This window comes from Dermacentor variabilis, chromosome 9, assembly GCF_050947875.1.
Source record: "Dermacentor variabilis isolate Ectoservices chromosome 9, ASM5094787v1, whole genome shotgun sequence".
NCBI classification, from domain to species: Eukaryota; Metazoa; Arthropoda; class Arachnida; order Ixodida; family Ixodidae; genus Dermacentor; species Dermacentor variabilis.
In genome coordinates, this window is record NC_134576.1 from 97,690,011 (window position 1) to 97,713,721 (window position 23,711).

At 44.6% G+C, this 23,711-nt stretch overlaps 1 protein-coding gene across 1 annotated transcript in view; it reads right to left on the reverse strand.

The window, feature by feature from the left end:
* The window catches only part of LOC142558462 (uncharacterized), a 21,280-nt gene extending 14,334 nt beyond the window's left edge, over positions 1-6,946 (reverse strand). Inside the window, exons 1-3 of the mRNA XM_075670594.1 lie at positions 6,808-6,946; positions 4,324-4,359; positions 2,489-2,735 (exon numbers count right to left, since the gene is read on the reverse strand). Of these exons, the coding sequence (XP_075526709.1) occupies positions 2,489-2,735; positions 4,324-4,359; positions 6,808-6,946 (422 nt within the window). The remainder of the gene's footprint in view (positions 1-2,488; positions 2,736-4,323; positions 4,360-6,807) is intronic.
* Positions 6,947-23,711: the final 16,765 nt, after the last annotated feature.

Genomic DNA, 23,711 nt, shown 5'->3' on the forward strand with positions numbered 1-23,711 from the left:
TGCCCGTTTCTTGTGGCGTGCCACAAGGCATTATTTTCGGCCCTTTCCTCTTTAATTTATATATTAATGATATCATTAGTATCAGTACCAAGGCCAGCTATATAATTTACGCCGATGATACTAGCATATTCCTCATAAGAAAGTCGGCGGATAAATCAGTCGAGGAAGCAAACTTAATCCTTCAAAGATTGCATGAATGGACACGTAAAAATTGTCTTAAAGTAAACACAAACAAAACAAAAATAATAATTTTTCGAAGCAAAAATAGAAGCGTAACAATTAATACGCCTATATTGCTAAATTTAACGCCTATCGATATAGTACCGTACTTTAAAACTTTAGGTGTTATCTTTCAAGAAAACTTATCTTGGGATATGCATGTAAATTCCTTGGCGACAAAATTATCTCAAACAATCAGGCTTGTTTACCGTAACCGTCATATACTGCCAACAAAAATAATGATGCTGATTTTCAACACATTGTTTCTTTCTAGACTAAACAACTGTCACTTATTTTGGGCTACTACCACACAGGGAAATTTGGAAAAACTTTATGTACTTCAAAAAAATTCCTACGAGTCGTAGAAAATGTTCCAAAATATGTTCGTACATGTGATTTTTTTTAATAAAATACAATGTAATGCCAATTGCCAGTATGTGCGATTATCGGCTCTGTAAAGCATACAAACAATAAATAAACAATGGAGCCAGCTTTCTAAGAACACTAGCGGATTTAAAAATCAACATTACAACATATACGACAAGGTCCAGAGAGTTTTGGAAAGTAGAAACCGTTAGAACGACATACGGACAATAAACTATTAGTAACAACCTGCCAAAGTTGCTGAATAAATTACACAACGAAACCACCGGATTGGAAAATACCTCTTTTAAAGCTCTGTATAGTTATTTCTGCCTGCGCTAGATTGTTTCCCTGGCTTTCGCAAATTATTCCTTATCGAAACCAACTAGTCCCATTGTATAGCTTATATTCTTGGTTTTTCATTTGTTTAGTTCGTATGAGAAATGTTATTGTTGCAGCTTGTGTTATGATTATATCTTTCTCACCCTCGTGTTTTTTCAACAGTTGCGATACCGTTATGCCTATCATTGTTTTTTACCCTTATTGGTTAGAGATGTTTCTTTACTATGCCCTGTTAGAGCACATCTTTTTTTCTTCATTCGCTTGGCATGGTTCGCGATGCTCAATTTTGTGTAAAGAACATTTGTAAACAATGATGTACTGCCTTTGTGTTTGCTAACGCCGCGCAAACGCCGATGCGGGGGCCTGCGACTTCGTCAAGCTGTCCATGTGGCAGCTTTTTCTGCATGCCCCTCGCGTCATGTACTGATGCAAATAAACATCATTGTCATTGTCAAAAACAACCAAAATAAAAGGATGTGACGCGATTGAATCACGTGACTTCCTTCGCTCTCCGCTTCCCTCGCGGGAGTAGCTGGTACTAGTGTTCATGCATGTGGCTCCTCAAGGGAACCGTGCGCACTGACTCCTAGTTCGAACTGCTCTGGACTGCTCTCGGGGTCGCCAAACTGCTCTTGTTCTGCCGTTTTAACACAGCTACTCTTGAGAGAGCACTTTGGTAAATGCTTTTAGGTGCTGCTTCTCGCCCAATAGAATGTGCCATTATCTACGACGCCTTTTTTTCAATTTAACACCTACTTGACACATTACAACTGTAACTAGTAAACGTAACGTCACAACCCGGTATCATTTGCGTGCCATTGTGCTTACAGTTCGCGAAATATTTGCTTTTGTGGCAAGCGCACGGGTTGCACTGTGGCCGCAGAAATGGGCCACTCCGCTCGCTCTGTGGTAGATATGTAGGTACAGATCTACGACGCCTTCCACGAAACAGCCAAGTGATATTTGCAACATAAAACTATGACGCTTAATGTTACGCCGTATTATGTGCCGCAAATCTGTCTGTCTTTGTGTATGCGACGCACTATTTTTGGTCGCGAATTAGTGACAAGCACGCGGCATTACTGACTGCTCAGTCGTTCGATATTTATAGTTACTCTGCGATTGTGATGTCTAATTATAAAATGCACGAGGCAGCATCCTCACGCCTTGTCCTTCTCGCACCGGAGTTTCGAGCGCCCTGTAATCATTGTCCTCATCCTGTCATTGTCGGAAGTCTATTTATGTCCACTGCATTCAGAACAAAAGTCTCTCCCTGCGATCTCCAATTACCCCTGTCCTGCGCCAGCTGACTCGTCTTAGGAACGAAGGTCGCGTAAATTTGGCACATTTAGAGACAGTCTACCATAATTCGCGCCTGAAGGAGATGCATACGCGAATGACTTTTTCGGATCCTGCGGAGCCGAAACCACGTCTTCCGAATTACGCGCGCGATGCCCCAGAGAACTAAGGCGACGGCTCTTTACGCACGTGTACGAGACCTGGGGAATATAGGCAGTACCGCTCATGAGAATGCATGTGTAGAGTCCGTACACACAGTCGATACCTGCGATCGAAGAGTACGCCATGGCGCGTGGCGGCGCCGACGCTGGAAATCGTTCTGAACCTGTCGTAGCATGGCGCCGTCCTGACGTGCGCCAGCGACAGGTCGGCGGGCAGCTGCAGGTACAAGAAGTCGCACAGGCCGTCCTGCGGGTAGCGGTGCATGAAGGAAGCCAGCTGGGGTGAGCACCGATGGACGCACACCAGAGGGTGCCGCAGAACAGACTCCTTGTCCATGCTGAGTGCCAAGCCTGCGCTCGGCGATGAAGGCGAGGATGAACATCTATCTATCTATCTATCTATCTATCTATCTATCTATCTATCTATCTATCTATCTATCTATCTATCTGTCTGTCTGTCTGTCTGTCTGTCTGTCTGTCTATCTATCTATCTATCTATCTATCTATCTATCTATCTATCTATCTACATTAGCAGCCGTGTTATCCAAATAACTATGCCGCACGTCTTTTGTCGTGAATCGGGTACCGACTAAAACACTTGTCCAATATTGTTATACGTGCAGACTGGCGGCTCCTATCAATGATAGGGTATTGCACCCCCCCCCCCTTTTTTTTCCCTAAACTTTTGCAGTATTGCATTTCTTTCTTTCAGAGGTGATGCACCCCCAGCGTCGTTTTTCTTTCTTTCTTTTTCTAGAATATTATGAAAGGAACACAATAGCCTAATTTCGCTTAAGAAGAAGGGGAAAAAATGAGACGGATAATGGCAAATGCTCTCTTAATGTTCCGTACGTTCCTATCTTCGTTTTGTATCTCCTGTCTATAGTGTTTTGACGCGTACGCTTTCGCGATTGCGCCACCGCGTCAGCGCCAAAAAAAAAAAAAAAAAACTTTGAAGGGACGCGTTGCGCAGCGCGCTAACGAAAAACCCAGTCTGAGCAAACCCAGAGAGATGAGAAGTTATGCTTATAGATATACACAACAGATGGCGGAACTACCTCTGAGCTCGCCAACTTTGTGTCACTGCACACATCCGACTGGCCAGAATGGAGAACATACCACTGAAATTTAACGTACGGGTACGTCAGTGACGTGATGGGACAAAAACGCCGAAACTTACCGGTACGGTCACGCAGAGACGCTGAAAGTGCCAGTGACCTCTAGGGTCTTTAAGGTACCGAACTAAATAAGTGTGCAGTTGGTCCACATCGGCGAGACCGAGACGTTAACTACGCGCTTGCGCCCATGAGTTCTGTCCCAAATGGTGCCCACTTTAGTGCTTCCTCTCCATAATGTGAGGAGGTGCACTAAGTTAAGGATGTGGGATGAATAGGAGCGCGGCATCGGATGTCGCAACGGCCCGCCCCGGCGCGATATGGGAGGCCACGTGACGACGATACAATGAGAGCATAGCGGAAAGAACGCAGCAAACCTACACAGTTCAGGACCCTTCATTGCTGCAGCGTTGATCGACTGCTTTAGCTCAGCGTCGACTCTATATCCCGCTCACAATTTTCGTGCTCAGACACTGCACAGAGCTACGTTTAAATTTTCATTTTGGTGACAGCGCCGGCAAGATCACGAATGGAGAGCGATCAGCTTAGCAGCAAAATGGCAAGGATAAACTTTATTTAGAATCGCTACCAAATTGCAGTGTGTTTTATTTACAGCAGACTTTAATTCGCGTTTTACGTTTAATACAGAGCGCTTGATACAACATCGAAAGAACTACGCGCGCTTAAAGTGAATCCGCTCTGTATACGGCGTCTCTAGACGCCCAGGTGTTTGTTATTTGATAGGTTAATCGTAATCAGAGATATCAGACTACCGGCGTAGACTAGACGTATCGCAGATGAAGTTCAAATCAAAGCCTACTTACTTCCGCCGTCGTCGACGGGTCCTTTGGTTTTTTTCACTGCGAAGGAAGTTGGCACGACTTAAGGATCACGCTTACAAACAACGAAGAGAAGAAAAGCAGGAGAGGTTCCCATGCACCCGTAAAACCTCTTGTGGATATTAATTCAGCTATAGGCTGGTTTCCATCCTTTGCAAAATGAAATCGGGAGCGATATCGCACAATATTCAACCCGCATTTGAAATCAAAAGCATATGGAACCATGTCTCACTGGTTTAATGACATTCTTGTCACTAACTTTTTAAAACAGTTTACAGTAACATAATCGAGACCATTGTGTCGTCACAGACGACGAAATGCATACGCGAAGTACGTTTCGAATATCGTGAATTGACATGAGAATCCAGGATGTGAAATCAAAATGCAAACTACGAGACGATGTCACGCTTTTATCTCTATGACTAAAAAAAATAAAACTAGTTTTTGCGAGAAGAAACAGACGAAGCTTTCCATACGCACGTAGTGACGCTGCGTTCAGCACCGAACCATGGTATTAACAGACTGACTTTCTTTTGCATGTTCTTTCTTTACGTTCGTAACTTACCGACCGGTTATTAAAACCGACAAGAAATAATATGATTATGTCCGTGAGATGTTTCCGGGTCTCAACAGGATATTTGTCTTGTTCCTCGTCAGCAGACGTCACCTCATCGACCGCTGTTCGCATACACCACCCTTCGCAGACGTAGTCAAATTCCGCCATATTGTCAAATTCCGCAATTGCGACAGCTGAAAACGATTGGAGACGCCGTAGCAGCCCTCTGGACCAATCACAGCTGACGAAGATGGTGAATTCTCTCGGTTTATGCAGCGGTGTGCGGCCGGAATTGCAGACAGTTAATTCGCAGCAAGTAAAACTACATTGCTGGGCAACTCAGTGTGAGAGTAAAGTAACAAGGACGCATATGTACTGCATATGTGTTGCTGCGCCAAGTAGTCTGGCAAAGTTTACAGCCTTTTCGGTTTCTCTGGGATAAGACAGTGAACAACTGATTCAGTATAGTTTGGCGGAAATTGCGACCGTTTCGCATTTGTCAAAACGGGGTAGAGCGACGCGAAAAAAAATAAGGCTCAAATTCAATCCCGAATGACGTATTCTTCGGCTTATCTCATGTAAGTGCTGTAATAAAAAAAATTATGCGTAGCTCTGCTTTCGCAAACACCAGAGAGCAGTGGAGCTGGGGGAAGGCCAGTAAAGTAGTGCCGACCAGTGCACAATGCACACGAGCGCTGGCAACGCGTACCTACGGCCATAGAGTTTCCTACAAAATTACTAGAGGGAACTCTGGCGCTAGTGTCTACGTGAGCTACAATGGGAGCGGTTGTCCCAGCATGGGAATTATGGGAAGTACATGGATTTGCCTAAACTTCGTCCTTTTTGGCTTCAAACGGCTTTGTGACTTAGTAAACTCGTCATTTTCAACAGTTTATTGCGTAATAAATAATTAAATAAACATCATTAAAATTGCCCGACTGCAGGATTCGAACACAGGGACTCTAGTACAGAAGCCTGATATTGAAACCATTAAGGCACGGATGCATGTATCGACAAGCGAATGAAACGCACTTATGAATTTATCGCGGGCATGCCAGTGCTTTGAGACACTTGGTGCGTTTCGATTTGGGCACATAAACAAGCTCAATCATTGCAATTAATAGCAATTGTACGTGTTCCCCGGCGTCTTCTACACTTCGAAGAATATAGATTGCGCTGAAATATACGACAATAAGATTTATATAGCGCAATATACAAAGCCACAAGAACGTCTGAATCCACAAGCACGAAGATCAGACAAATCCATGTACTTCCCATCATTCCCATGGTAGGACAACGACTGCAGCGCCAGAGTTCCCTCTAGTAATTTTGTAGGAAACTCTATGCCTACGGCTTCCGCCAAAGGCGTCTACTGCGGCGTCCGCGATTCGCGTGGCCAACGCCGTAGTAGACGCCGTGGTTGTCTCCACTCTGTACGGAGCGACGGGCAAGGAGGACATCGAGGCACACTAGCAGCCGCCGGAGAATACCCCTCCTCCCTCGCCTGACCACACTGCCTCGCGCGCCACAGGAGAGGGCATGTATCCGGGCCAAGTTCCTCGCTCGCGTGCGCACCGCTCCTTCTCCCCCGCTAGGCTCCACTCACCTTCGCTTCATCGCTACGCTGTACGATGCTATTTTTAAACTCTGCTTTCACTCTCTCTCAGCTCTCTCTCCCCCAGCTCGGTCGCGCACGTCAAGAGAAACCAAGCGAGCTTCTAACAGCTTCACTGTAATAGGGTGTTTAAATGCTTCCTGTTGCCCCGTTTAAACAAACGTGTATATGACTATTTTCAGAAGCGCTGTAACGCGTGCGCTTTCCCTCCGTATAGTGTTCCCTTTCCCTGGTAAGTTGCGCGCGAGTGCAATGGAGGTTTCATGACACCTTGCTATAGTACAGTAGCAGGGCGCACCTTGGTTCTCGAAGTACATGTAGACAACGGTAAGGACGTTCAGCACCAGCATGGTGACGAAGAGGACGAACAGGTACACCGTGTACCCTTCCAGGAACCTGCACACGTGTACGTTCGTGGTTATGCGGTAGATATACATTTCGGCTGTCCATATGAAGTGTTAACCTTTGCGGAATACTAGCTTACTGCAAACGCACACAGCCGAAACAGCGCCGGTGCATACATCTAGTGACTCTTTGTCTAACAACAACGCGTTCGACAAAAGAAAAATGTAATTCTCGCGCTTCTCTTTTTGGGGGGAGGGGGGCCACAGAAACATCAGAAACAGCTCTGAATGGCTGTCAGTCCACTTATTAAACTTCTTGTTGTTCGTACTGTGACCGGAGAGTGCTCAGGCATGCGTGCATAATTAAGGAACACGCTACTAGATTCCTTGACAGCAGCCCCATTATACTAATAAAATTTGGAGGACACTTAAGCTTCGCCTTTAAGAGCGGAACGCCGATAGCATGAAAATATTATTGACTGCTTCTCACGCTTCCCGGTAACTGCAGCGTATGTAACCGTGATGTATACCGGGAAACGCTCGCGGCGAACGTCATGCACGAAGGCGGGCTTTCTGGTAGAAACGCGGCCTCTTCCAGGGGCCGCGATGCGGTAGTGTTCCTGTATATGCTCCCGCAGGGAGCTACCTGCGGGAGCATAGACAGGAGCACTACGATGCAGTAAAGTTAAACTTCGTTAAGTACTGACACGCTTTGAAGAATGCCGCCTTCTCCTCGCGCGCTCTGACCGACGCCGCATCGCTATTGGCCTAATTGCATCACGTGGGCCCTCGCGCCGTGCATCAGCGCCATTTTTGCTCGAGAAGCGTCTACGGCATGGTCTACGGAGTGGCGAGGAGCGCATGTTGGCGCCGTCGCTACGCTCGAGCAGTGTAAGAGGCGCCACGGTCGAGTAGGGAGCGTGAAAGAGAGGAGAAACGAGGAAGAGTGAAGGTGGAGGAGGAGAGTGTGACTACTTTACGAAGTTTGAGGGGTTTTACGATGCGGCGGAGGCGAGCGCCATCCGGAAGTCTTTCAAAGGAAGCGGGCGCGCTGCTCCGCAGACTCAGAAACATTTACGCGCCGGCGTGAGCAAATAGCGGACGCCGTCTCCGGACTGTGCTTCGTTGAAGCGCTGGAAATCGGATTGGTTTGAGTTCTCGCGTAACGTAATTATGTTTTCTCGAATATTCCAATTATACAATCCGAGAGCTATCATGTCTTTAGGTTGTGTGTAAGCCGTAGTTTACAATTTTCCACGTATTTTAGCTTGAGAAATTCAGTTAATTCAGTGTATTCCTTGCGTCACGTGAACGGCCTGGGTTTGTGTGGTTCGAAAATCTTTTTGTCGCTGCGACGTGCAATTCCCAATAAATTGCATGACGCGCCATTGCATTAAAGCGCTTCACAACATAACTGGGCTGTTGTGCGGCGAAGACAACTTTGAAAAGGCCGTCTTAGATGAAACAAAACTGGTCTTCATGCCAGGCGTATCAAGCTTTTACATCGCGCGCACCGCATTCTTATATGCTTCGCCCCTCAAAGAAGCTGCGTTGCTTCAAAGCTGACTTCAATGAAGCCGGCCATTACGCAACGCATATTAAAACTTTCTCTCGCGGGCATTCCTGAACGCATGCCCCGACCTGAAGAAAACCGAATTAGGCCTATACTGCCAACTCGCAAACGGCTTAGATTTAAATCTGACTTCCGCTAGCTATCTAGCGCATTATGACAATTACGATGCAGCTGTGCTGCATATAACTCCTAAATTGTTTTTGTTTTTTGTTTTTCGCGCCAGGGTTGAGGCAAAATAACGGCTGTGCTTACGAGTACTGCTCGGGATTCGGGAGTCTCCGGGTCAAATCGGAGTTTACAGGTTTGCCAATCACACCAACAACTGACCCAACAAGTTTTAAATTAAATTATGGGGTTTAACGTGCCAAAACCACTTTCTGATTATGAGGCACGCCGTAGTGGAGGACTCCGGAAATTTAGACCACCTGTGGATCTTTAACATGCACCTAAATCTAAGTACACGGGTGTTTTCGCATTTCGCCCCCATCGAAATGCGGCCGCCATGGTCGGGATTCAATCCCGCGACCTCGTGCTCAGCAGCCCAACACCATAGCCGCTGAGCAACCACGGCGGGCAACCAACAAGTTTTCAACGGCCATATAGTTTGATATAAAAATTACTATACGACACTCTGGAGCTAGGGAAAACGCTTGAGCTGCAAGTATGGCGGTTTGGCCAGCGTGGGACACATGGAAGAAGGAATGAACTAGGAGATATATCATCGCGCAAAAAGACCGACGCCATACGCATCGGCGCATGTCGTGATCGTCACATCAGAGCTCACGGTAGGTTTTAGTGCTCTATCTCTGCAGGCCGCGGCAGCAGCACAAGTGCCGCGTCGATTGAAAGCTGCCGGGCACCAAACACCCACGGCCCATCCGCGGAGACTCAGAGGTCACGTGCTGGGCCGACTTTCCGACGGCGGAAAAAGCGAAGGGAATGGCTCCACGGATTAGTCGCTTGCCAAGGTTGACGTCAGCATGAGGTAACGCTCTCTCCTAGATTATTTACTTCCTCCTTAGATGCGAATGACGGGCAACACACGTATTTGCCTAAACTTCGTCCTTTCGGCTTCAAACAGCGGCTTTGTGACCTTACGCTTTTATCATTCTCCACAAAGCATTGCGCTACAAATGTGACAATTTGCAATGATCACGCATGTGGGCAAAAGCTAACTGCCTTTCTGCTTAGAGAAAAGAGTGCTCGGAAATTTCACAAGGACGTGTGAAGCTCCAAGAACGAAGGCTAGACAAATCCGTACACTAACCAATGTTCTCACGGTAATGGTGCTGCATGACATATGTACTGTATGTGTACTGTACTGTATTGGTACTGCATGTATGTATTTCAACTGTATATTAGCGGAACAGTCACAGTACACGCCTCTAGAAATTTTAGAAAACTTCGTGGCAACGTTTCACGCAGCAGCCGTGTTCACAGCGGGTCGTTCCGACTGGTCGGATCGTTCTGATGCACCTCTGCATGTCACTTTCTTGGCTGCATTTAGCTCGTGTACAACTGCATGCATTGAGGATGATACTCGTATTATGTTCACCGTCTCTTTTATGGAAAAGCTGCGCGAGCGATGTTTTTACACAAATATTTGGCAATTGCGGTTGTCGACGTTTGGGCGGTGCTTACGTGGGCTCGTTCACTGCAACAAAGCAAAAAAAAAAAGTTGTATTAAACATTGTGTTGCTTCAACAACGATATACAAATTCCCAGAAACACAACGCATAACGTGAACGTAGCTCTCGCTCTGCAGCTGTAACCGATATAAAGCAGGAGCAATAAATCTTGCTGCCAATTCCGGTTGCTTCAGAGAACGCTGAGTAATTCTTTATCACCCTGCGGCATATATAGATCAGTCTTTTTCTTTTCTTTTTCTCCTTCCTTTTGCGGCTCCCCAGGCCTGCCGTCAAATCCGAAATCCTGCAATAATCATGTAGGGGCTATTTATCTACACATCTTCGATTTACTCAGGAGCCTCATAATTATTTGCCCTAAGAGGAAGCGTTAGCTTGGTGCCAACTCCAGCCTAAAGGAGTCAACATAGAAGCCCTGCATATTTAAATAAATGGCGCAAACCTCATTTTACCCCTGCCTGTACCTAAAGCGAAGTCCGCACAGTTAATGTAAAAATAAAAATACAATAAATTCCGATGCCGCATACTCAAGTACATGTAATACCGAGAGACGCTTTTATGAGACAACCGCACGAACGATTTGAATTAAACTTGTTGCATTTCAGAAGGGATGCTGCGTTCTAATGACTGCAAAAGCAGAATTTTCATTTAGAACCTGTAATGTGTTACCCAAATTTCGGCGAGAATTTGTAGGTGAAAAAGATAGAAGCACTAAATTTACGCATACATAACTGTTCAAACAGATACCAAAACAGATATCAGAATTCTTTAAACTGCATCCGATAGAGCTTACCTAGGGGGGGGGGGGGGATTTAATATATGAATTCACGGCCTACCCGAATTAGTTAGAACGGTCAAAAGCGATTTGAAAAAGCACCACTTACAAATTAGAGGTATATATAAATATGTTTTAGAAAGGGGTATAACATACCCATATATATATATATATATATATATATATATATATATATATATATATATATATATATATTAATTTAGCGCTGTGCAATAAATTTTATAAAAGAACTGACCATCTAAATTGACAATCCGCCCCTCCCTACGGTCACCAGATTTTAACCTTTTTACTTGAGTGCCACAAAAACCTTGTCAAATCGGGTGCAGTGGCTTCCGAGCAAAACAATTTCTTCGTTCCCACGTATTTAAAGCTTAGCCTCAGAGCTTAAATAATACTTCCCCCTTGTGCGGGCAGTCGGAGAGACCAGTGACGTCATGCATTGCCGCCAGCTCTTTAAATCCATAGCACGTTGCCTGCCATGGTAGCTCAGTGCATGGCTAAGGCGTACTGCTTCTCAGCGCGAGGTCGTAGGTTCGATTTGGAAAAACATCTGCTCACGACAATGAGCAGCTTTTTAAGCAATCATGGCGTGTTATCTCCTAGCCAGTATGGTTTTGTGCCGAATCGGGGTACGCAGTTGCTGCTTGAAGATTTTTCCGATACACTAAACTCTGCGTTTGAACACAATCAGATTGCTTGTGCATTGTTTCTAGACGTCCACAAAGCGTTTGACAGCGTCTGCCATAGTATACTGCTAACCAAACTTTCTTTGCTAGGCTTTCGGGGTGCGTTTTTGCGGCTTCTGAAAAACTTCTTATCTCATAGGCACCAACTTGTGTCTATTGGAAAATTTCGTAGCAACCTGACCAAAATTAAAGCTGGCGTCCCCCAAGGTTCAATTTTAAGTCCGTTATTATTTAATTTATATTTTAACGATTTATCTAATGTTGTGAACGTCAAATTATATCAGTATGCTGATGACACTGTCCTTGTTTCACACGCTCGAAGTTACACTGACGCCATCTCTTCTTTACAAATGGCAACAACAAAAGTGATGGACTGGTTTCAGAATAATGTAGTCCATATCAATGCGTCCAAAACTCAACTAATCTGTTTCCACAACCCTGTCAAGCAAGTTACCCTATCGTCCCCATTATATTTGCACACATCACATTGCAATCACTGTTCGTGTGCCCCAGTGCAATACGCTTGTTCAATTAAATACCTTGGCGTGTTTTTTGACAGTGATTTATCCTGGAAGTCTCATTTCGCATATATTTGTCAAAAACTTCGCGCAGTGTCCTGTGTTTTGTAGAATATAAAATTTTACATGCCATTGTCTGTCCAAAAGCTTGTAGCACATGCCTTATGCTACAGTGTGATCCGGTACGTATGGTCATGGCGCTCAACATTTGGTAAACCGGGTCAACTCCGTCCTTCGTGGCATTCTGAAGCATGTTGCTTATGATGTCTCCCCCAAATCTGATGTGTTCAAAACTTTGTCCTTACCTGATTTCAATTCTTTGCTGCTAGAAACTGTTGTCTTAAAGCATTTTTGGATAAGTCAGTATAAAATTCCTTATGTGCCTGTTCGTTCCCTGAGACCAAAGAATCCTTACGTTACACCCCGCTGTAAGACGAGATATGGTCGAAGACTCCGTAACTATTATGTCCCAGCAATGTTTAATTTACTCCCTCAAAGCATACAAGATGTGAAAACGAAATATGGTCTTAGAAAGGCTCTTAGACACTTTAATGGGTGATGGGAAACCTGTCATTTGTGTTTTTTTTTTCTTACTGTTGTCTAATGTGTTTCTGATGGCTCTGTCGCTGTCTGCCAGGCACTGCCGTTCAAGCCCACTGTGGCTTTGGCAGGCCCGATTGCTTCCACTGTAATGATTCTCAAGTCATCAATAAAGTATTATTATTATTATTATTATTATTATTATTATTATTATTATTATTATTATTATTATTATTATTATTATTTCCAGCCGGCAACATTCGTCCTCTCCCTTCGCCCCTCCCCCTTTCCTCGATGGGTGCGGAATTCGAAAGTACCCACATTGCACTGACATGTCGTTAATTTCGCAACTGCTACGCGCGTGAGTGCTGTTGTAATTAAAATGGCGGCTGATGAATTCTAACTGACGAAAAATTTACTGGGTGTCTGCACAGCGCAATTTATTATGTCCACCCACCCGAAGAACGCACGGTCGAAAAAAGAAATAAGGCCTTATTTGCCTAAGCAGCACCCAAAGAATACCTCGCTTCAACCCGCATCTGTTAAGCCTACTCGCTCTCTCTCACACATGTGCTTGAACTGACTTTTGTTTTTCATTCGCGTTGCGCGAGATTTAGCGCAGTTTTGCTTGTATATGCAACCGACGTTCTTCTGCACGGTAAAAAAAAAAATCAGTTGAAGATCAGAGCACGCGTTCTGTCTTTCCTCCCTCCTCCCTTGGTTCATCGCGCTGTTCCCAAGATGCATTCGGAATCCACACAGCAACTGCACAGCAGGGCTCAAATGCTGTACGTTAACTGCGTCGCGTTTAAAATGCCCACTTTGCTCTGACAATGGTTGGCGCCGCACAGAAGCCATGGTGGAGAGCATCGTGGACATCCGCCGGGCGCCAGTCGTGACCATTGTCTCATACTCCACCGTAGTTGCGTTCTCCACTTTCGACTCGCCCATGGTGACTGCAAAAGAACGACTCATTTTAGACATGTCCTTAATTAATTTTTTTTTGCGTTAAAAGAACAATTGAGCACTCTAATCCACAAATTAAGAAATATAACCAGGAAGCTGGTAAGCGTCCCCCGAGCGAAATGCAAGAATCGCTCGTGTACTTAGATTGAGATGCACGTTAACCAAAACCCAGGTGGTCGAAATTGATCTCCGAGCCCGCCCCTACAGCGTGCCTCAATCATATCCTGGTTTTGGAACGCAAAATCCCAGAATTTTTTATTTACATTTACTTATCTCAATTTGTTGATTAAAGCACTCGTTGTACTAACATGTTAGACTTGGTTTTGACGACAGCACGGCACACTGCTGGAACGGTTTGTATTACATAGAAGGCTTTAGTGACCATAAACGCCTTAATTTCGCAATTAACCTACCGCTAACATTTTCAGGTGTAACGGCTGAAACTATCCGGGAATATAACCGAGCCAATTACGGCGGAATAAACACCGAAATAAATGTCTTTTTCAATTAACTTTTTCTACCCTCGTTTGCTTCACGGTCCGTGAAAGAGAACAGGACACATTGTAAATGCAAAACATTAGAGTTGACGTGTATGTGCCATTAATATCTATAGCAAATAATAAAACTAGCACTTACTTTACTAAGCAATTTCGATCCCTACAAAATAAAAAGAAACGCTTGTGCAATACTGCGAAACATAATAATACGGTTTCTTATTGGGATAAATATAAGTAATGCATACAAGATTAGTGTAAAGCATTCGGTGAAGCCAAATAGGAATATTACTCTCCAGACTTACCCTCACTCATCAGCAATAATTCTAAAGAAATTTGGAAAGTAATTTGCCTTAATAATTTTATCAAACGCATCGCAATATACGATGCAAAACAAACTCCGATTTCTGATGAAGATTGTCCAGTTGCTTTCAATGCGTATTTCTCATCTGTTTTTACACAGAAAGGGTGTTCCAACGTGCCATTTGTTCCAGAGCAAAAATTCGCCTTAATGGCACCAATCATCGTCACTCAGTCTTAGAGTTTCTACTTCATCTGGTATTGATTGCATAAACTCAAAGATACTAAAGATTACCACAGATATTTATAGTCGCATTCTGTGTCTCGTTTTTGACCAGTCGTTATCATCTGGTGAACTATCTATGGACTGGAAGATAGCTAAGGTCATTCTCCTTTTCAAATCTGGTAACAGACACTCACCTGGTAATTACGGACCTATTTCACTAACATGCGTATGCGACAAACTACTTGAGCATGCTACAGCTTATCATATCTACTCTCACCTTGAATCTAAGAAGTTTTTCTTCTTTAATCAGCATGCTTTCAGGAAAGGCTAATCATGTTACTTGCAGTTCTTTCAATTCACCACTTTAACAATAACGCTAATGACAAGACTTACTACATTTTTCTTGAGTTCTCTAATGTTTCCAATAATGTACCTCGCTGCCGTTTGAATTCCAAGTTGTCTGCCCTTTTCTTAGATACATTAACATTATCTTGGCTTCATTAACTTCCTGTCTATGCGTCAGCAATTTACAGTAGCGAATAACTTTTCATATAACCTCTGCGTAGTCACTCCTGGTGTGCCTCAAGGCCTAAGTGTCCTCGGTCCATTACTCTTTTTAATGTACATTAATCCCCCCTTACCATCCAACATATAATATTCAATTAGGTTGTTCGTTGACGAGTGCATCATCTACCGCGCCATTAGATATTTCAATGACCATTCTGCTCTCCAAAATGACCTTGATCTTATTTATAGTTGGTGCAAAACATGGCAAATGTCCCTTGACGCTACTAAATGCAAATTTATTTAGGTTAGCCGTAAACGCACTAACTCGGTGTTTCACTATTGGATTAGTAATACCATAATTTGTAACACCCCGTCGCATCTTGGCGTGCCCCTTAGACCTGTCTTTTCCTGACCTACACATGCAGCAGTCATATGTTCTAAGGCTTCTAAGTACCTCAGTTATCTGCATAGAAACATGCATAACACACGTTCTAATATGAGGAAGTTAGCATATCTAACCTATTTTCGTCTGCAACTGCTATTTCCTTCATCCTGATAGGCACCGTATCAGGAGTACCTTATCAGCATGTTGGAAGCTATTGAAGATGGAGCAGCCAGATTCATCTCTCGTAAGTATAACCATATTTCTAGCATTAGCCGAATAAAGAAAAGACATTTCACGTCATTCATTCGGAACTCGCCGCATTATCGCTTCACAGGTACATTTATATCAATAAATCTTAGTCTGCCAATTCATGCACCCACGCGTACGACACGGCACCTTCAAAAGAAGCTCAGTTTCATGCGAATACATGGTAAAACGCAGGCGTTTACCTCATCATCACTGACCCGCGCTATTGCACAATGGAACAGTATTTCAACGTGCAACAACAATCACATCCACGTCAAACCGCGAAACATTTCGTTATAGCCTGAATACGCTCTTTTATAACACTCCATAATGATGCGCCACTGTACTATTTGCAACCTCTGTTTTGTGACTTTTTTTTGGCGCTACATTTTTCTGTTTTGTACAGACTTTCAGTGGACCTGTAAAGTATGAATAAAAAAAAGAGCTCTGCGCTAATATGATTGAGCCCCGCACCCGCAGGTCGCTGCACCGTACAGGCTGTTCACGTTTGCGCCTCCGCTCATCCGGTAAAACGCCCAGTCCGCTCGCGTTTACCCAAGCACCGTACAGGGATGGAGCGGGGCAAAGCATAACGTGGAGTGATTAGATTGCAGAATCAGCTAGCGAGGGTCACGTACAAGTGGCGGTCGCGCCAATGGCCTCCGTCTTGCAATCAAACTGGTGATGATGACAATGCTGTTGTGGTTGTGGTGGTGGTTGTAGTTAGTAGTAATAAATATTAGCAGCAGTACTAGTTAACAGCAGTAAATATTAGCAGTAGAAGCTGTAGTATCAACAGTAGTAATAGTGAATAGCAGCAATAGTGGCAGTTGTTCTGTCGACGTTAGTGGAGATAATGCAGATGGGAAGAATTGTGGAGGTGTGATGCAACGTTAGCGATCGATGGCGGTGTAGTCGCAATGGCAATGATGCTTGTGGTGTGATGGCGGTTACGGTCTGGCCCAGCAGCGTACCGCTCATTCCGCACTGCCAGGCGGATGGTGCAAGCGATGACTGGGCAGAGGTCATCGTGACCCCCGTCGTCTTCTCGTCCGGCTCTGTCATCGAGGCTGCCGATGCGCGCATGTCGCCTGCAGCAAATTGAACGAAGGACTCCTATATCGCAGCGCGCACTAAGGCACAACACCGTCACTACACCACACTACACCGGCACTGCACCGGCACTCAGCAATTAAAAATTACTTTCGGACGTCCGTCGCTCTGAACTTAAAAGGGTGATGGCTAGGGCTGGTTGGTTGAACACAACTTGCAGCATGACGATGGCTATGAACCTACGAACGTGCACGCTGTAAAATAATTTACGTCCTTAAAAGTGGGAAACGGTGCAAATTTGTCATAGTTATAATTAAAGAGTGTAATGATGTGGGTTATGGACAGATTTACACCTTATTACAGTGACGCTGCGCATACTAGGATGCCGGGATTTCTTCGTCTCCGTCGACAGAAAACCATGTTCATGCTTATGAGTGTAGCCATTATTGTGTGTATTTTTACGAGTCGCCTAATCCCTGACATATTTCATGTTTACGTTGCAGTCATTTTTTTAATTATGGGGTTTTACCTGCCAAAACCACTTTCTGATTATGAGGCACGCCGTAGTGGAGGACTCCGGAAATTTCGACCACCTAGGGTTCTTTAACGCACACCTAAATCTAAGTATACGGGTGTTTTCGCATTTCACACAGTCTTTTGGAACTGTTCTTGTTGTAACTACACACACTTTCAGTGCTTGTGTCGACTGTAAGCTTGCGTTTCCTTGCTGATTTTTATATGTACATACATCTCTGTTACGGGCAGGAAGTCCCCATATAGCTTTACGCTCTGAGACCTCTTCCTGTATATTCCGTTGTGAACATTTATTACAGGGTAAACAGAATGACTGACCTAAATAAGCAAACCGAAACTGAAACGGTCTTCATACTTATAAAGCCTGAGTGCTACACGACTACAACATATCTTGCTCTGTGTCATGATGTCACGATAATGTCGACAGAGCTGGGTCTACATATAGAGACCAACTTTGTATTAAATTAAAATACCTTATAAGTTTTCCCAACCTTCATATTTCATCACTTTTAACCTATTACAGCCGAGATTATTGTTATAACGTTTCTACAACTTCTAAAATACGTGCCAGATTACTCCTTTAAAAAAATATTGCACCACTATCCTGTCCCTAAACATTGATCGTCATCAGCGTCGCTTGCGTTTCCTTTGCTGAAAAGTCTGCGCTCACTACTTTCCTGTCAAGAATAATATCGTCACCCTGATAACGCGAGCGACCTGGAAGTGACCTTAGTGACCTGGAAGTACGAGGCGCCAGCGTTAAAGCAAGGAAAGGCAAGCAAAATAAATTATTATTATTGCGGTACAAATATACGTCCCAAATAATGCAAACTTTTTTTACAGTGTAAACCAATTAGCACTCATATGGGTGCTTTCTGTTTATAACTCACACCTTTCAGCCCTTTGCGAATGTAACGGCGTGAGTTATATACCGATCTGCACCTTTAAGGACCCTTGCGGGTGCAAATCGGTTTACAGAGAAAAGTGAAATTTTAGCCATAGAGAGTTCCTATCCTAAACACGTGGAAACGGTGAAATAATTCGACTCTGCAATCACTGCGCTAAATTTGACGAGGTTTGGTTTATTTAAAGGAAAAGAAAGTCTACAACTGTAGGAAGTGAATTTTCAATTGCTACCACGAATTATTTTAGCAAATTTTATGAGAATTTCAAATCTTTAAGTACCTAATTATCAAGTTTACAACTCCGTAACCCAGCAGTAAAACACAATATCGCAATTCTATAAACGACCCCTATTAAGCTATCTAAAGCGGGAAAAATTCGTGCACTGTTCACCGCTTTCCAATATAGCACTAAATTGTGAGTGGGAATTTTATTAAACCCTCGCAAAACATTGCAATAGTTTCACGTAAGCTGTAAATTCACGCATCACATTTGAACGCTTGAGATGCTTTAACAGATGCGGCTTACCGAAATGCGACATGTTTTTTGGCGCCGAGTTTCATATTGGCGAATTTCGTGCTTTTTTTCAATGCGTACGGATTCTTTGGCGAGTACCCCAGCAAAATCTGTCTTTCACGCGAAAAGTGTAATGACTTGTATCTGCACAAAAATTCGTAATTTGCGAACACATTTAGTCATTATAACAGTGTAAATGTAGACAATTGGTTGCTTTATAAGCGATAAGGAACAATTGAAACAAAAAAAAATCACTGACGATTATGATACTCTATAATGCGAAATCTGAACGCTCCTGTTTACGTATCTAAATTTCATGATATGGCCGACGCGGACAATGTCTTGTGCGGCGCGTCGCAAACGGAGCGAAGTGTGGCGTGAATGCCTCGCTAATCTGGAGATTGCGAGTTAGCGCGTGGGTGTCGAGTGGTCGCGATTCACAGCAGCCGCCGCAGACAGGCCTCCTTGACGATGCGCGCTACTCTGGCGCCATCTTGTAGCAATTGTCCCTGCACTACGCTTTTCTTCACACGTCTTTCGCCATACCCTCCTCCTCCTCCGCTTTTCTCCTCGCGTCTTTCATCCGCCACTGCGCTCCGCGTTCGCTCTTTGATTTTTCGCTGTGTTCGTTCACTCGGTTACGCCGACGCTAGCCTCAGAAACGGGCGCCTAAGAGCGCCACTATAAAAAATTAAGGTGAACAGACATAAACAATACCCATATGATCAGATCTATGTATATGCATAGGCATACATAGGGCTCCATAGAAAATGCATGGCGAAGCCTACAGTAGCAGAAGGCCAACTGAAATTTGAGGGTGGGCCAAACCTGAAATTCGGGGTTGGGTCAACTTAGAATTTGGGGGTGGGCCGACTGAAATTTGGGGTTGTGTTTACGCCTAACACTTCTGTGCAGTTTCTGCATACTTTGTTTTTCTTTTGAGACGCGTACCTACGTACCAATGCAACGCCGGAGGCTCGACATACTATCGATTTTGGCATTGACCTCGCTTGCAGAAACTGTGATCTCGGCGCCAACGCCGAGGTCTAGCAGATCCGACCACATTTCGGTGTTTTCGCTTGTTGTACTACGTCCCTTCCACCGACGTCGAGCGATAAAGCGCCAACGGCTGTCAGCACAGAAACGTCGCGGCGCCAAAATTTGGCGCGCCCAGCGCGCTCCAGGCAATTCAGCTAGTCGCCTCGCTTCGCGTCAGCGCTGAGTGACGCGACGCTTGCCGACACCCTTCGAAACACTGGATGTGTTTTGGCGCATGCGCGCGATCAAGAAAATCTTGACGTGACGGTAGCGATCGACGTCGATGTGACCGCGACGGAAATGACGGTTGTGGTGTGATGATGGTGATGGTCTGAACCAGCAGCGTACCACTCATTCCCGACTGCCGGGTGGAAGGTGCCAGCGGCGACTGGGCAGAGGCCACCGCGAAGCCCGTCGTCTTCTCGTCCGGCCCTGTCACCAAGGTTTCCGACGCGCGCATGTCGTCTGCAGCAAATCGAAAGCACGACTCGGATATCGCAGCGGGCCTGCGCTGCACAATCAACACCTGCACTAATTAAGCAATTAAAGATTACTTTCGGACGTCCGTCACGCTGAACTTCCAACAGGACGACGGCTGGGAACATATGAGCACGCGCTGTAAAATAATCGACGCCATTAAAAGTGAAAAAGGGTGCACATCCGTCTATAGCTAAACTCCTTAAAACATTTACACCCTTTGGGGTGTATATTTGCCACACAACAATAATCGTCATCTGCTTTGCTTGCGTTTCCTTTCTTGAAAGCTCAGCGCTCACTGGCTTTCCTGTTGAGAATACTGTGCCACGCTGATAACGCGCAAGCCGTTTGTGACTTGGAAGTACCGGGCTCGCGTGCAAGACAGATGACCATTATTGCTGGCGGACATGATACGACCCAAAGGTTGTAAACTTTTTTAAAAGTGTATAATTATAATAAGTGCAATGGGGTGAGAGTCACTTCCATCGTTGTTTTTTTTTTTCGCTTTTAAGGGTGCAAATTATTTCACAGTGCACTCCTATAATGGAACGTGGCTAAGCATCGGTTAAATATATAGCGATTAACCGGAATCTTATGTTCAAATAATTATTGGATGAATCAAATTTGTGGTTACATACGTGCGGTAAAAAATCAACTGATCATTTTTTGTACAATAACTTTTAAAATTTTATTGGACTGTAGGTTTACGTCATCGGCATATCACCAGTACATCGTGGAGCGACTGCTGCTATGTATGGCTACATCTTGGCCGTACTGTAGAGCTGATAAAATTTTGTTTAACTTGGTGTAGCATAGTGATACTTATTTCAATGCAAGTTACAATAGCATGCAAATATATAGGGCCCTCCAATTCGCATCAGCGAACATTATTTCAAGATTAATCGTACTGATAAATGCACGAGAAAGCTACACGCGTGAGGTTCAGGCATGTATAGCGTGTTTCTCATATTTGAGCAAGTAAAGTGCATGCAGCCATATAGTCAACTGCGGGACAAATATTACACGCAGAATATCATGTGGAAGTTACCTAAATGATGCGTCAGCATTTGCTATTAATCACCTGCTGTTTCGTCGCCTTATGCTGCTGTGTTTGATGCAATTAATTGCCAGAAACACCGCGAAAGAATTGTGAAACGGAGAAGCGCGGTTGCAACACCGAAATGTTAAAGGGACATTAAAGCGAAATAACAAATCAGTTTAGACTAATAAAGCACTGTTTGATAAGACTGCAGGCAGTCATTTCAAAATAGTAGTTTGATTATAAGACGACAAAATGAAGGTCGAAGCATCAGTATTTTTATTTCGCGCCTAAACCCCGACGCCGATACGTCAGCGTGACGTCAGGGATTCCAAAGTATGTTTTCTAATTCGGGCCACGTTGGCTGAGTAAAGGTTCCCGAAACTTGCATGTTTAATATTTGGTTCCCTTAGAACACAATGTCGTCAATCTGTACCGCTATATAATTAAGTAGGCCCTAGAAAATGCCACCAAATTCATGACGTCACAGCGACCAGGTGCGGAAACTTCAAAGGGCGTCGCCGCCCGTCTTTCGCTCTTGTGCTTTTTCTGGCTTACCAAGCGTCTTATCGTGGTAAGAGTGGTGTTTTTGGTGTAGTAGAGAGGCAACTTACTGATCCAGAAGCAATCATTTTTCTCTTTAGTGTCCCTTTAACTGAGACCAGCATGAGACGACGAACAAGAGGCGGGTAGTAGGGATGTTCATGTCATATGGTGGTGCGTTTGGATGATGCCGCTGCTACGTGGAAGATGCGCACTGACCGACGCTCGCTGTAGCACGTCACGTAATCGAACACTGTCACGTTTGGTAGACCTCGCGCGTAGACGTGGTCGATGACGCTGTCGCCTCTCGATGCGAATCATTATCAACCATGATCAACTGCACTCCGGCGGCAGCTACCTTGAAAGCCGTCTGCGATGGCGACGGAGTGCTCCAAGTGCTGTTAGCTTTGTGTACGCTGTGCTCTCGCCGCTTAGTTCGCGTTGAAATGAGAGGCAGCACGAAGGTCAATACGCTCGCTGCTGCGGGCCCTGGCTTGAATGCGATCGTCTTACGTGTCGGGTGGACGCACGGACGGACGGACGGACGGGTTTCCTCGTTGAGTAGACATAGAAATAATTCTGGATTTAAAAGATACATTTCTTTGCTTGGCAAACTTGGTTGTCTAAAACGCTCGATCGGCGGCTTTCTGGGACCCCGAAGACACTGCGTGCCTGCCACAGGGACAAATTTCAACAAAACATGAACTCGTCACCGTACGGCCACTGGCTTTAATACTAGTGCGGCCGCTACATATGTCTACCGATCTACAGATCTACCGATCACGATGCCGCAAGAGGCAGCAGCGCTGAGTCTGCTCCGGTGCAGGAAAAACAGACGTCGCGGCCCCGAAAGAACACCCACAGACGTTAGTGCGGCCGCAATGAACGCGATTATAAAACACTCTATCTGTTTCCTTGCTCCATTTTCCCTTCTTTTTTTTCTGGTAATACTGAAAGCGCCCTCAAGCAGTTTAACTAATCATAGAGTGGCCTCATCTGTTAAAAGACGCCGTCTCACGAATCTCATGCCGTAATCATTTTTCGAGTCCTTCAATCATAAGTGGAGTTGTGGCGTTGATACTTTGCTTTCTCTTTTTTTTTCGTCTCCACCAGCGCGCTGTAAGTTACACAGAGGAGAAGCCAAGAGGGCAAAAGCCACGGCCAGAAGGTGAGTGTCGAAAGAGCAGGCGATTTTTGGGCGGTTCTTAGACGACATTCTAAATTCTCTCGCTGCATGCCATTCAGTAATATTTGGCTCAAGTGTTCACAGCGGCCTCCAGGACAGATCAAAGAAGATGCGGGAAGTGTGATCGTGTGCCCCATATGCAGGGTGATCAGTTGTAAGTTTTATGGAATTTTCAAAAATCGCCTGTGGCAGATAACATAGTTCTTGTCCCTGAGCTGAATTATTCGGAGAGGTGGGCATTAATAGCGCGATAAATCGAAACACATATTCAACCAATTGACAAAAATTGCCTAATTAACTTCTTAATTACTTCACGGCACATATTGCGATTTAAGAATTGTAGCCGGTGAGCTTGCAACACGTATCCACTTGAAATTAAATTCCAGGATGACACCAGCTTAGGGGTATTATTTCCCAAAGTGTGGAACGAAATACGTGGGCATTCCCGTTACTTTTGTGCTTCAATGCATTAAAGAGCGTTTGCCTTAGGAAAATCAAGTGGAACAACAGTGCATTTTTACGGCGCCTTTGATGGCGCATATCTCTGGACTTCCGTCAGTCTGGAAATCAATTCCAAAAGGAGCCGCCTCGCAAACTCACCGGCTTCAATTCGCAACTTGCAACATGTTCCTTAAAGCTATTAATTCATAAAATAATTCGTGGATTTTTGTTAATTAGTGGAATAT